Source organism: Triplophysa dalaica, chromosome 12, assembly GCF_015846415.1.
Source record: "Triplophysa dalaica isolate WHDGS20190420 chromosome 12, ASM1584641v1, whole genome shotgun sequence".
Taxonomy (NCBI): domain Eukaryota; kingdom Metazoa; phylum Chordata; class Actinopteri; order Cypriniformes; family Nemacheilidae; genus Triplophysa; species Triplophysa dalaica.
The window spans coordinates 22,360,371-22,375,387 of record NC_079553.1 but is presented as its reverse complement, the minus strand read 5'-3'; the positions used below and the strand labels follow the sequence as shown (position 1 = coordinate 22,375,387).

At 38.4% G+C, this 15,017-nt stretch overlaps 1 protein-coding gene across 2 annotated transcripts in view; it reads right to left on the bottom strand.

Annotated features, from left to right (window-relative positions):
* myom3 (myomesin 3) overlaps positions 1-15,017 on the bottom strand; it is a 37,396-nt gene that overhangs the window by 5,518 nt on the left and 16,861 nt on the right. For both annotated transcript variants that reach the window (XM_056762534.1, XM_056762535.1), the window contains 17 exons: positions 14,314-14,455; positions 12,666-12,865; positions 11,787-11,840; positions 10,381-10,508; positions 8,127-8,310; positions 7,706-7,880; positions 7,499-7,620; positions 7,102-7,289; positions 5,153-5,279; positions 4,763-4,944; positions 3,352-3,466; positions 3,114-3,270; positions 2,597-2,703; positions 2,246-2,290; positions 2,017-2,153; positions 444-588; positions 236-295 (listed from right to left, as the gene is read on the bottom strand). In XM_056762534.1, the coding sequence (XP_056618512.1) occupies positions 236-295; positions 444-588; positions 2,017-2,153; positions 2,246-2,290; positions 2,597-2,703; positions 3,114-3,270; positions 3,352-3,466; positions 4,763-4,944; positions 5,153-5,279; positions 7,102-7,289; positions 7,499-7,620; positions 7,706-7,880; positions 8,127-8,310; positions 10,381-10,508; positions 11,787-11,840; positions 12,666-12,865; positions 14,314-14,455 (2,268 nt within the window). The remainder of the gene's footprint in view (positions 1-235; positions 296-443; positions 589-2,016; positions 2,154-2,245; positions 2,291-2,596; positions 2,704-3,113; positions 3,271-3,351; positions 3,467-4,762; positions 4,945-5,152; positions 5,280-7,101; positions 7,290-7,498; positions 7,621-7,705; positions 7,881-8,126; positions 8,311-10,380; positions 10,509-11,786; positions 11,841-12,665; positions 12,866-14,313; positions 14,456-15,017) is intronic.

The following is a 15,017-nucleotide window of genomic DNA, read 5'->3' as shown; positions in this document are numbered from 1 at the left end:
TTTGAATTTTATGTGATAACCTGGATTTTTCTCACAGTATTCATATGTCTTGTCTTTGCTGTTGGATGATTTTATGTCGCTCCTAAGGTTTTATTTTTTATTGAAATACAAGAAAACTGGACTGGACTGACCACGATACATCTAGAAAGGATGATTTGAAATGAACATTTGGAATGCTCTCTTATTTTTTCCGCGACTGTGTCTGTTAAATGTTGTATGAGATGTGTTGATTCACCTGATTTTCTCTTCCAGTTCCATCTGTTGGCTTCAGATTTGGCCAGAGCGTCCTGAAACGCTGACAAACACAATGAAACAGAGAATCAACACAGAATCTTTTCAAGTGTTTATAAACACAAAACCGATTCATTTGACTCATATTGGATTTATTTTATAGTGTTTTGTATGTTTTTTTAAAAGAAGAACTATACTGTTCTGTGACATACTCTTTTCCACAAAGACAAGTGTGAACTGGTTCTTGGCGCGTCCGTCTTTGAACTGGGCGGTGTAGGAGCCCTCGTCCTCTTTAGACAGTTGATCAAACATGATCTCCACGAGACCCTTCGCCTTGTCAAAGTTAACCTTACGAGCCTGAAGGACAAACAGAGCTTATAAATATCAACATTAATCAGACTGTGATATCAGACTGTAGAAAAACATAAAACCAGACGTCACATTGAGTGCTTTGACACATTGAAGGGACGTGTCAACAGTGCCGCCATATTGGGAAGGGCAAGATCACCCTATAAACACATACAAGTGAACGAGGAGATGATGTTTTTATGTACAAAAAGCACACTAATGTTTACATTGTTCACAATGTTTCAATGAGTAGTTCACTTTAAAATGTGCCCCATTCACTTTCCATAGTCATTCTTATTCATACTATGTCATACTATGACTAAGTCATTGAAGGCACATTTTGAAACGAAGTATTCCTTTAACAAGAGTAAGCTTTTAAAATCAACTTTCAAATAAAAAGTGATAATGCATTTAATTCAGATCAAGTAAAGCACGCTGTTTATACAGCAGTCTTTTCCTGGCCAAAAGGGCGGCGCTATTGATCCTTGATTCAGTGGCCAATGCTGCGTCTGTGTGTGTCTACCAAGGTTATTTTAGTTTACAAAAATTAAAACTTTGAAAACGCTCCTGTTCATTGAAATCAAAAAAACATTGACCTACATGTTTTTGGAAAAGCATAACTCAAGGAAAAATGTAAATGTTGGCTCAAAAATTAACTGAAGTAGGCTAAGTTTAAAGCAGTAAAATTATAATAATAATCTAAAACTTAAATAAAACTAAAATAAAAATTAATACATTTTATAAAGCAGCATTAAAAATAAACCAATAAATTATAAAATGACAAAGCATATAACAAATTTGCTAAAACTAAAATTAACACAGAAACAAAAAAATAAAATAAAGGTCATTTAAAATATTAATAAAACAAAAATGACAACTCTGTCGTCAACGCATCTGGACCAATCAGAGTTATTATAGTTTCAATTTTAGTTTTAATTTTAGGTTTATTATTATTTTCAATTAGCTTTTATTTTACGGTCATAGTTTTAATGTGAATTTTAGTTTAAGTTTTAGCAATTATGGTATATACCTTTGTCATTTGATGTTTTTTTTTTTTTAGCAGAAGAACGTCATCGTCCCGTGTGTATATACCCCATTGGTCATTTAGTCAAACCATAGACATTACCTGATAAGTTTAAGCAAACCCTCGTTCATTCAAGACTGCATTGATGGAGAAATAATGTAAGCATCTAAAATGTATGTGTCATAAAATCATAAGAAAACCTCCGCAAGTATCGTTCTCTCCACCAGAGGACCGCCCACATCAAGTTCGCTTCGCAGCTCCCTTGCGACGACCCCGTTTACCAAATACTTAATGCCATCTTTTAAGACACCTCAAGTTTTTTATTTCTAGTCATAAATCAACACTAAGAATAAAATCTTGATGCCTCAAACATCGGGTCATCTCACTAGATGTTTGAGGAGAGAGTTTGTTACCGGCGTGCTGGAGATCTCTCTGTCATTCAGGATGAGACGGAGAGATGTGGCGTCGCTCAGAGACTCAGTCTGAAGCCACAGACGGACGTGACCCTGTTCAGACACATCCACCTTCCAGCCGGACTTCAGCGCTATCACTGGCAGACACACCGAAATGAGCAGAGAAACATGAGGGACAGAAATAAATCCACATACAGAATGAGACTGGTGTTCTGACGCTCTCACTTACGCGGGTTCCTGATGTGCCAGCTGAGCTCTGTCAGTCTGTCCAAGTCTGAAACGCAAGAATATACAACCCTCTCAAACGTCTGTAAGATGTCAAGTTATTTTGGTTGTGTTTGAATGTTTAAGAGAGATTTTTTAAGATATGAGACAGAACGGTGTGTTGTACTGAGAGAAACAGCCCAGTTTGTGTAAAACACGGTGCAGGACTAAAGGACTTGTGTGCAGATGAATCAATGACTCATGATGATAAAGTACCAGGGTCACGCTCTGAACACGCGTGTTCTATATCAGGTATGTTGCTGAGCAGATGCCCGGGGGTGTGAATGTGACCGTGTTCAGGTGATGATGCGTTTACCCTCCGCAGTGAAGGTGAAACTAGACGAGACGTCCGGGTGTCCGCTCAACTCCACTGTGTACATCCCCAAATCCTGCTGCGTGGGGTCAGTGAAGGTCAAAACAGACCTGTGAGACACAACAGACTTATAGATTTGTTCAAATGAATGTAGTTTGTAGAGGTAAAATCATCTGGATGTGATGAGAAATTAGTAATATTAAGACTCTTATAATATTGACTTTTGATTGCTGGCTTGACAAATCTGAGCTTAGTTTGCAGAGTTGGTAAGTTACTCTGATAATGTAATGAATTACTAGTTACTAATGACATATAGTGTAATTAGATTACTGTACAAATGACTCTCTCCAAGTATTAAATTACTTATTACTAATTACATTCCATATCTTATATCAACATTGATTAGAATTGATTTAATGATAGACATGAAACGGCTCTTTTAATTCATTCAAATATATTATAAATAACTACATAAATTATAAAGACTTGTCTCTGGTCTCATGAGCCCTTATCCAGTCACCTGTCGTTTTTGTTCTCCAGTCGAGCTCGTCCGGCATCGATAGCTTCTCTGTAGTTCTTATTCCACTTAAAGAAATCTCTTTCATCGGCGTCAGGAGCTTGAAAGCTCAGGAAGATGAAGCCGTCATTATCAACCCCGATCTGGATCTCTTTGGTCCCTGTTGGCAGGACAGAGTTTAAAAGCAGCTCGCTGTGAGATGGAGAGCCGAATTCATTATGCAGATGATCAGGGATCTGACCTGCTTCAGTCTGAGCTTTCACCGCCTCTGAGGGAACTGAAGACATCCCCACGCCAGCGCTGTTCACCGCAGACACACGCAGACGGAACGTCTGACCTGACTGAAGACCTGACACCTGATCCACAATCATGAAGAACAAATTCACGCACAATTCAACATCGTGTTTTGTGACTCTTTCACATGCAAGTAGGGATCACTGCAGGCCTAAGAACTGCAGGTGGGAGGAGTTAATGCCACAAACAGCAAGTGGGAGGAGCTTACGCCGCCAGTAGGCTGGATTTGCACGCGGTGGTTGAGGATGGCAGGAGGTATGGCAGAAGGAAAACACTATAAAAATGATATTTTCATCGTTATTTTAAGTTTAGTTTTAAAACAGTTTGTCAAAATGCATCAAATGCATTTACAATAAAACGAAAACGAAACGTTTTTTATTAGCAAAGCACGTTTTAGTCCACCGGAAGTTCAATGCAATGTGAAGTTATACAGCCAGCATGGCATGATAAAAGTTTTGACAATTAAACGATCTGCAACGCAAATGTCTTAACATTGATGTAAAAATATTGAACATTTCTATTCTTGTATTTTCATTTCAGAAACCAGATTTCTCTAAACCATTGCAGTTTCTCTAAACACCACAGTTTCTATTTATGTATATATAGAATATATAGAATTCTAGGATATAAAGGTATGTATTAAATAGTTTTCCCCATTTTTCTTGTAAATTTGTTTACTTTTTCTGTAATTTAATAGTTTTTACTGTATTTTTCTTTTTAAGTAAACTGAATTTTTCTGGCAGCTGGGGAACCAGCAATAAACTGTAAAATAACTTTTTCCCTCTAAAATTGAATTTTCTTACTTGTACTTTTTTGGTATTTTTCTGTAATTTTACAGTTTTATAATATATAAAAATCTCAAAAAATTTGTTATTTATTTTACGTGGAAAATTTATAAAAAATAACAGAAACAGAGTCTTGTATTTTTTATACAAAATATTCCGTCACCAACAGTTGTATTTGGATATTGAGATTTGTTCAGCAGAGGGCAGTAACACATTGTGTATGGGGCATGTAAAAGGCAGTGAAGAAGTGAAGTGTGTTGTGCGCGAGTATATGCTTTTGTGTGAACGTGTCAAGCTGTGATGGGTCCTCAATAAAGTGACCATCGAGAATTAAGGGCCTTCTCTGAGTCTTCTTTTTATTCGTATTCCAAGATACTACACCAACTGTGGATCAGGAACCAATACTACAACACACAACATTAAATAAACCAATCAAAATCCTCTAGAGGTTTGTACAGCCCACTTGCGGTTTAAGTCCCACCCACTTGCGACTGACCCGCCCATCGAATGGGAATCGAATCAATGGGATGAATATTTCACAACTCATCAAATCCAGAGAGACTCAAAACGGACCTTTAAATGAGTTTCCGTCACCGGCTCTTTTGTTACGGGGGTCCAATCCTCAGATTCCGCCCCTTCACTGATCTCCACTATATATCCGCTGATCTCTGATTGGCCCTTGTACAGAGGCTCCGCCCACAACATCACGACTGAATTGCATCTTACTTCCCTAAACTCCAGGTCATACGGACATCCTGCAAAACATCACATCAGTATCTGTACAACATCACAATGTCATGTTAATAGTCAAAGACCTTAGTTTTATTCTAAACGCCCCAAGATGCCACATGCTGCAAACCTGATTTATTTTTAAAAAAATTATTTCAGATTTTTTTTTGACAGCAGAGCTCAGCAGTCAGAAACCAACAATCTGACAAAAATGTAAACTGATGGTTTTATTACCCGGCTCAGCCATCGTCCACGGCTCACACAGAAACATCGCGCTCTCTTCTGAAGGTTTTCCAAGTCCAATGATGTTCGCTGCGAAGACCCGGAACTGATAAAAACTTCCTTCCTGAAGACCTGTGACCTAAAGAAAAAACGCACAAAATCGTTTACATTTTTGTGAATGAGAAATGCACCTTCAACGATTAGGCTAGTAGAGATTGTACCTCTTGAAAGAAGACAAAGAAGGTTTACTTTTATTTTTTCAGATTCCACGTGACCTTGGAAACAAGACACGTGTAACTAAGAGAGGTGTTATTCATCCGTGTGGCCGTGTGATGCATCGTTCTGCTGCTTGATGTTCTAGATTGAGAGGCATTTAGTGTGATCTGATAACCACTCTGTTTGTGTGATGGACAGGAGCGGTCAGCCGGTCACATGTAATTGACATTAGATTTAGGAACACGCTCATCCTGAAGCTTTCGCCGATTTACTTTAGGCCCTGAATCCTCTTATCAAATCACAGGATTATCCGGAGACTCTGAAGCTGAATGCTGGAACAGAGAAAGTCCACCAGATGGCACACATCCGTCTCTGAATTGCTCTCAAGTCCTTTTTATAGGTAATGAGGGTGGGCAGGTGACACGCCTCTCTGACCGCTCAATGAGACGCATTGAAATCATTAACATTACATTCACATGCAATGAACACGGAGCGCTTCACAAAGATCATGGCAATCTCTCAATGATATAATGCACATGGACTCATCACATAAATGAATTGGACAAAGCAAAATACAAAAAAGCTCTTTTTAAGAGGATGTGTTAATAGAAAGAGACACAATGATGATGATGATGATGATGATGTCACAGCGGACATTTCTGTCCAATAGAGGGCACTCGCGCATAAACAGAGAACTGGACAAAACTAGAGTCCGAAATTCAAAACATGACATTATTCTGTTGGTCTTCTGCAAGAAAGGGTCAATGACAGCAGATGATTTTTCTATCCACCACAGGAGGTCAAACTTCATCTAACATTTGTATTATTATTAATTCATTTTATTAAGTAAATTAGATAAAACAAACAAACATATAAATAATACTTAATATATAAAATAAATAAATAATAAAATAAACATATAAACAAATTGAATTATTGATGTGTTTGTTTATTATTTGGATATTTAATGAATATTTAAACCTCAGCATCAAGTGGCACGAACCAAAATAAAATGTTTAATATAAACATGTCTCTGAATAAAAAAATGTATAACTGTTAAGCCCAAGAAAATATGATTCACATTAATCCAATGAATGAATTTTATTTTATTAATTTGTTTGTGTTCTGCAGCACTCATCTAAACATTTTCAAGTGACTCTTTACCATGGCATTGTTTTATTAAGTTTTAGTAATAATTTAAATTAGCTTTAATTTTTTATGTTAATTTTAGTTGCATTTTTAGCTATTTTGTTTTGTTACTTTTGACATTTTATTATTTAGAGTATTTGCTTTGTTTGTTGCTATTTAAGATAAATTGAATTTATTTGTATTTATATTTTTATAATTATAATTTCAGAGCCTTAAATGCATTTCAGTTTATTTCTGATTTAACATTTACATTTTTCGTTTAGTTTACGTTTTATAATAATTATTAGGCCAATATTCGACTAGATTTTCATAAACAGTAAAGTTTTCAATGTTTTGATTTAGTAAAGTAAAATATAACAGTTTTTTTTTAATTTACAAAACTTTATCTCAGCCAATTGAAACATGCAGATGCAACAATAGAACATGTTTTGCTGGAGAGGACTGAAAATGTTGTGTATAAATTGAATTGAATTGACACATGACATCATACAATCTTCTATAAGTAGTAAGTATAGCCTATAATGTGGGAAATACCCTAAAACAGGAAGTGTGTTTTGATTGGCTGTTACAGTGCCGTGTCATACATGTGAACACACCTTGTACGTTCTGTCTGTGATGGGCTTGATGTTGACCTCTCTCCAGGTTTCCTGAGACTTCTGCCTCTGGTCCAGATAGTATCCACACACAGGGTCTCCTCCGTGATTGGCTGGGGCTCTCCAACCAATCAGCATCTCGTCTCCTGTACAGTTCAGTACAGTGATGGCTGACGGACAGGAAGGAACGTCTGCAGAGGCAGAAGATCAAAGGTCACGTTAGATCATTTGAACAGATCTGAATGAGTGGCACGTTTGTTAAGGTGTCAAAGAGCGGTTCCAATGTTTGTTTGAGTTCTCGACTGTGATTTTATCTGATCAATGTGATGCGCCGCTGTGTTTGTACATGCAGGGAAAGAGAGATCAGATGAGAAGATGCTGAAGGTCGACAGACTCTTACATTTAGCCGATTTAACTCGTACAGCAGGAGACTCGTCTGAGTACACGCTGTTTCCGGCTAATCCCACAGACTTCACCCGGAATACAAACTGTTTATTAGTCGACAGTCCGTGAACTGTGAATCTGACAGAGAGAGATGGAGACACACGATACTGAGAAGTGATGCTGATTTAAGTAAGATGTTTCTTTATTATAAATCTGAAGAGACCTGGTTTTGGTGATGGGTTTATTATTGACCGTCTTCCACTGTCCACTTCCGACCTCACTGCAGTACAGGTAATATCCCAGAATTCCCTTTGTTATTTTGGGCTCTTTCCACTGGATTAGAACGGAGGTGTCGCTGTCTCGGATGGGAAGGACGTCGTGCGGTGAGGCTGGAACTCCTAAAATCATGTAGAAAGTGGTAGACCGTGGCATCTATGAGTACATACTGTATCTATGGGTATGATGCTATGACATCACCGGAGACAAACACTATTGGCTAATCGTGTCACATGACCAGTTGCATTTAGAAGGGTAAATGAAATTTGAGGTAAATAGATCATCCACGTTTATTTCATGGAAAATAAAGCACAGCACAATTTTCTAGCAAATATGACAGAATGCGTCACACTCTCGCTCTCTCTCACCCAGCGGTTGTCCCAGACAGACAGGTGCACTGGGCAGTGACGGCTCACTGATGCCGAACTTGTTGACAGATCGAATACGATAACTGTACCACTTTCCCTTCTGCTGGTCAAACGCTGCAAACCTCGTAGAGAGAACCGTCAGATCCATACTGGCCAGATGCCAACTCTCCTTACCTGCGATGGACTGAAACACAACAACACACGTCGTGTCAAAATCACATTTATTTTTAAAGATAATATCATGTTGTTCATGTTTCTTAATCTACTGTGGTTCATTTGTATAAAAAAGTAATATTTCATTGTAGGGCTGTCAAACGATTAATCGCATCCAGAATAAAAGTTTGTGTTTACATAATACTTTATATGTTTGTGTGCTGTGCACTTTAATTTTGTATTTATTAAAACACATACGCGTACACATTCATGTATGTATTTAAGAAAAAAGTCAACATTAATAAATATATATATATGATTCAATTATAAATAAATATATTCCCTGAATATGTATACATGTATGTGTGTGTTTTGTGTTTATAAATACAAAATTAATATGCACAGAAGATAGACATCTATTATGCGAACGCAACTTTTATTCTGGATGTTATTAATCACAATTAATCTTTTGACAGCCCTATTTTAAAATATGGTCGCACTCAAACATTTCAGAAAATTTGATAAGCCTTCATTATTGCTTTTAAGTGGCTTTTACATTTCTAAAATGTTTAATGCGTATATCAGACTTTCAATCCATCATAAAAGTTTAAATACCGACAGTCAAATAAAAATGAATAATTGCATGATTTATATTGATTTTTAGACTAATTATGATTTTTATTTTCTCAACTCAGACAAGTTGTGTTCAGGACAGAATTTTTGTGATGCATCTCTACAGCTGATATTACATGAACGTTTATTTTCTAAACGACTTAAGGGCCCAAAGAGCCTTTTGTTCAAGAGACATTCACCTATAAATGACATCTGAATAAAACAAGAACGGTCTATAAACATAATACAATACAATAATACTTGCCAGGCAGCAAACTGAAATCTGAATCTTCATATATATATTTCTGACTCAGAACTTCAGATTGACCAGACTGTTTTATTAGGCTGTTTTTTATAAAAACGCTCAATAAAAGTTCATGTCCGGTGGCAGTTTGTGGGTCTCTGGCTCATTACGGAGTCTGAAAGCGGCTGGAGTTTCTCCTGTGACTGAAATTGGAAAATTCTGCCTCCTCGGCTTTGTGAAATGATCACAGGCAGCACTTTCAAAACTGAAGGACCTTTACTTTCCGAATCTGCTGCTGGATATAATAAAGAAAAAGTGCATTTTCACTCTAATGCCGGGTGAAGACTGATGGCTTGTTTGGATATTTCCCAGTGACTGTGTTAAAATACACATTATACTTTTATGTCCCAGAGGATGTTGCTCTTTCATAGCTCAGTTGTGTTTCATTTAAATATCAACTTAGTCTCAGATGTTTCTCCTAACATTGAGAAATCAAAAACAAATGAGAAACACATGAAGAGTCTGGAGGTGTAAATGAATGTTTATTGTGGGGGTCTCATCATCTGGATTTGAATATATTTGAAGAGAAATGTGTGAGTTGATATTGAGATCTTCACTCATATTGACTTTTGATTGCAGACGAGACAAATCTGAGCTCAGTTTGACACATTCTTGACATCTCTTCTCAAACTCTCATGACAGACACATTTCTCAGATTTCAGACTCTTTTTCTCAGGAGGAATATCTGAGACACACATGAGAATAAAGCAAACGTTTCTATTTGTTCATATTTAATCCCATTGATATGTAGAAGAAATAATTGAGATATTTAAGAGATCGCAGCTGTGATATTTCTCTGACACCTTAATGTTGATGACAGATTGTATATTATGCCAGTCTAATGACGTGCATTTTGTGAGTCATTGCGTTGGTGTAATGTTGTCAAGGTAAACATAAACAGGATAGGATTTGCCCTATTTAAAGCCACCAGTCAGCAGGACCTTTGAAGTTGAAAGGGAAACGCAGTTTTAATGAACCGTTCACGTCACCTCAGCCTGCGCTCACCGCCTCGAATTATCTGCACAGTCAAAGTGCACCTTTAATTTGGCTCGGCATCAACCCAACGGGTCTTTGAGGTCTGCGGCCGGGAGTAAAGAGCACAGACTCAGTAATGCTGGGCCCCCACAGGGCCGCTTTTAATGAGCTGAACGTCAAGCCATGCGTGAGACGAGGGTCAACTCCTACCCGCTCCACAAAGTAGGTGAGAGGTTCTCTGCCCCTCGGCTCCGGTTCGGTCCAGCTCAGCACAGCGTAGGTGTCGCTTAGCTCGCAAACTCGCACCTCAGTGGGGGGGAACGGCACGCGGACCTGACCTGAAGAGAAAGGAGAGGTTAAGAGAGAGCGACTGGAGGAACATCAGCTTCATAACCTGCAGCGTTTCAGAGATGCAGAGGAATATTAATGAATGCAGAAAGGAGCAGGAGAACGTGGGACTGATGGAGAACGGGTACAGGGCGGCTTTCGCTGGAGCACGACTGATAATTTAAGCAATTAAAAAATACATTTACATACAACAGCAGATCAAACTTTATAGTGTGTCATAACAAATTTGCCAGGAACTGTTTTTGGGGGGATTTTTCTAGCATGTACACGACCATAGAAATATTGGTAATCTCATTTAGCAGTTTTATAGATACTTAGATTACGTTTTACACAAATATTTTTTTAGCATGTGGATTTGCTTATAAATACAGAAATTGCAAAATAAAAAATACATGTAGAAATTTGACTTAAAAGTGAGTGTGAACTTGTTTTCTTTGCAGTTTTTCTAAATTATCTAAATTTGCAGAAATGCCACCGCCATCTTTTGCAATCAACAGTTTTTCATGCGTAACTTCCTCTGCAGATGGGACAGCGCCTCAGATGGAATCTGCCGATGGCAGAATGGTTTAGGAAGCGAGCCAATGTGGAGTGTGACCACCTCTCCAAATGAGAACGTACACAGCTGACTGGAGCGAAGAGTAGTTAAACTACTTTATAGATTTTCTTGGTTTCCACAGGGAAATCTAGCTGTTCTGCAAAAACATTTTGTGCATCCATGCTTGCAAAACACACGCACACACACAGATAAAGGAAAGCGGTGTTGTGTAAAAGCACAGAAAAGTTTTATATGAGCTCTTTACAGCTCTTCATAATGGCCCATCAGTCCCTGGTGTTGCAATGGCAGTTATCAGCGGCGGCTCCATCATTTCAATCTTAAAGCTTCAGAGACATATCATCATGTTTTTAATGCTGAGTGCTAATAAAACTGCCTCAGTCTTTATGGGTTTTGCCATACGGGCGAGCACGGACCACCTGCACAGGCACACGGCCGATCGTTGATATCAGATCTGCTCTCTGAAACACAGCGCGTTGATCACAATGAGAGTCACAGGGCGGTTAATTCATGAAAACCAGCTCAAGGACACAGCGGGTGAATGAATCACATCTAACCTGTCAAGAACAACTCACCCAAAATCAAAGACAGATTTTTGGGTGTGGACGTGTTTTTGTCAGATACTCCTTACCGCCGTGTCCTGACCAGACACAATGAGATAAATCTTTCGTGTTATCTGTTTGATGGCCTGAAGTCGCCAGTGTTGAGTTCTCACCCTCCAGCTGGTCTCTAGTGATCACAATCTCTCGGCCTCGCTCCACCTTCACCACTGAGAGAGAGAGAGAGAGTCAGGGATAAAGATGGATGCCAGCAATATCATACCGTGAGCTTCAGGAGAGAATGGACTTTTAATAAAAGAGCGCAGGGGAATGATGGTGTTGGGATAAGAGAGCAATTTACCATCTTTATTTCACCTTATGTGCTAATAAGATATAAATCTCCCTCACATAAACAGCATTGATTCAAAGGGAATCAGTTCCTTTTGCATTTCAGACATATTTGTCACAGCTAATAGTATTAAAATGTATAGTGCTCTTCAAATTGCACATTATTTCAAAGCAACTTTAGAGAAAACATTGCTGCATCAACATCACTAACAGTGCTTTTGTATTGTAAATAAAGTACAAGAGTCTAGTATTGATTTTAAAGGACCTTCTGAGACACAGATTTAATTTTCATTCATTTTCGAGATATTAAAAAGTTGCCGGTTGAATTAAATATGTTCACATTTTAAATGCGTTTAATTTCACATCATCAGTTTTATTCAGTTGTGTGACAGCTGTTCAATACACAAAATAACACAGCATCACATTTCTCTGTAAACAATCGAGAATGACATTGTAAACACATTTCATAAACAAATCAAAGGCATGTGAGATGTGTTCATTGTTTATGCTTACAAGACTGTGTGGATAAAGAATGTGTGTTTGTCATTTTATAACTGCGTTTATGCTAACAGTAGTTTGTGACTTTTATATTTGATATGATGATAGAAAAAGTCTCGGTGTGAAAGAGACAAAAGTGCCAGCGAGTTATGTCTGATGTATTTACAGTCTGTTTGTTAGATTGTTTAAATCAAGACTGACATTCTTACCCATGGTCCTGCTGGGCTCCAGGGGGTCAGAGGTCAGGACGGGTTCTGTGGGTTTGGACGGACGGCCCACTCCTGCCTGGTTAACTCCACACACTCTGAACTGATACGTCGTGTTTTCCTTCAGACCCGTGACAGGATACAGACACGGCTTCTGAATGACATCATTACAGCGCTCCCACTTCCCAACACCTATATCACACCTGCCCGAGACAGAAGAGAGACACACGTGACACTGTTACAAAACACCATGGGGTCACTCTGGACTCCCTGGCAACCACCTCCAACATTCGAAAAACACCATAGCAACGAGTTAAAACCAGTCAGAACATCCTAGAAACCATCCTGCACTGATTCTAACCCAGCAAACATGTCCCAAGAACGTTTTGCTGACATTCTCATTTAGTTATGAAAAAGTAATTTCTAAACGTTCCACTAATGATGTAAGAATAACGTTTTTTACACCAACACATTTAGCAATGAGAAATAAATGTTGTTAGAATGCACTTTTAACTTTTAACTAAATGTACTGCAAGAACATTTTTATAACTTTGAGAGAACCTTTGGCTAGAAAAAGTTTGGCTCGTGTTGTACAAATTCGACGAGTAAACATTCTTAGATTTTTTCTTTTTCTTTTTTTATTAATTGTTAAATAATTGTATTAAAGGGGTGGTACGACGGTGTTTCATGCATTCAGACTTCTTTACAATGTTAAACGGGCTGTCTTCTCATGCTTAACATGGTCAACTTGGGCGTATTACGTAGTATTTCTGTGCTCGATATACTCCCCCAGCGATCGTACAGGTTTCGGTAAGTTTTTTCAGAACATATAAAACTGTTTTGTAACAACTTTTCTTCCCTTATTGGACAATTCTCAAGGAATAGTACGTGTCACGGCCACATGAGAGCAGGAGAAGGATCATGAGCAGACGTCACTTTCACTTGTGTGCAGGAGAGACAGAGAGCATATGTTCGCGAAGTTCATGTGTTTGTTTGTTCACTGCATTTGGGTGATGAATGTTATATAAACGGTGGATATAATGCTGGATTTGGAGATTGTTTGAAACTGATATATGGAGCCGTCCCAGCGCTTAAGGATGCCGGAAATGCAGTGAGTGAAACTGATGTCTGTGTCTTGTTGGCAATGGGTGCACACGTGCTTTAGTTCAGTCTACCCCTCCCTCCAGGATGCGCGTGTATGACTTCGGAAATAATCTTAGTGCTGTAGCTATCTTTTATAAATGTGATCAAACTATTTACCCAAGATTAATATGAGATTGGCAGAAACTGCGTGTGTTAGGTCCCCTTTAATAATTTAATAATTTCCGTGTTAGTTAACATTGTTTTATTCTATCATTTTAACATAAAATGAAACCCGTCTCAGACTCATCTCTCTGCAGTAATCACGATCAGGCATTACCTGACAAACTGAACACGTACAGACGAGACAGAAAAGGGAGGATGGAAGATTTTTGAGTAAACTAGCATGTTGCTAGGTGACAGGAAGGTTAGACAGACTGTCTCTCACCATTGCAATACCTTTCATTTCAAGTTTCAACAGAGCTAAAAGCTCCTCTAATCTCTCTCAGTCTCAAGAAGAATGCGTATGTCACAGGTTCAAGCATCAGAGGGACAGTGTTTCTGGAATCACCTCTCTATAAAATAACCCTGAACGTGTGCGGCTCCATCGGCACTGGGGGGCGTCCACGAGAGGAACACATAATCTCTGTTGACATCAGAACACTTCACCTGCAGAGGAGACGCCGGAGCACCAACCACTGCCGCTGATGCATCTAAACAGAAATGGAGAAAAGAAAACTTTATATACCATCTAAAAATGCTGTTCCTATTAAGTTGAATGGGGATGTTTGTGCAAATATCCAGCTGGTTTTGGGTACACAATGATGTCCAAATCATGCACAAGAACATTGGGCTAGTTGCACAAGATGGCACCAGTGAGATTTGAGAAGCCAGGGTCCGCCGACTCATTTCCAGTCATTTCAAGTTGTTTTGGCTAAACAAAGAGCTCAGCAAAGTTAAGACGATCTGTCTTATTCTGTTATATTACTTTCATCTTTTTATCTCAACAAACCCCCATATTTGCCGGCCAAAAATCCTCCTTTTCCTATTCAGTGTTATACGACCCACCGGAAATTACTCTGCCGTCTCTGACGTCCCAAAACCTCACCGATGCCATCTAGCGAATTTCTCATTAAATTCATTCACGAGGAAATAAACTAAATCAATGTTACATTAATAATTATATTTTTGGTGCTTTCCTTTATTGCCTTTTTTTCTGAAAATCCCTGTTACTGAAGAAGTTTAGGTTACAAACCTGAGATGCTAAAATGATAA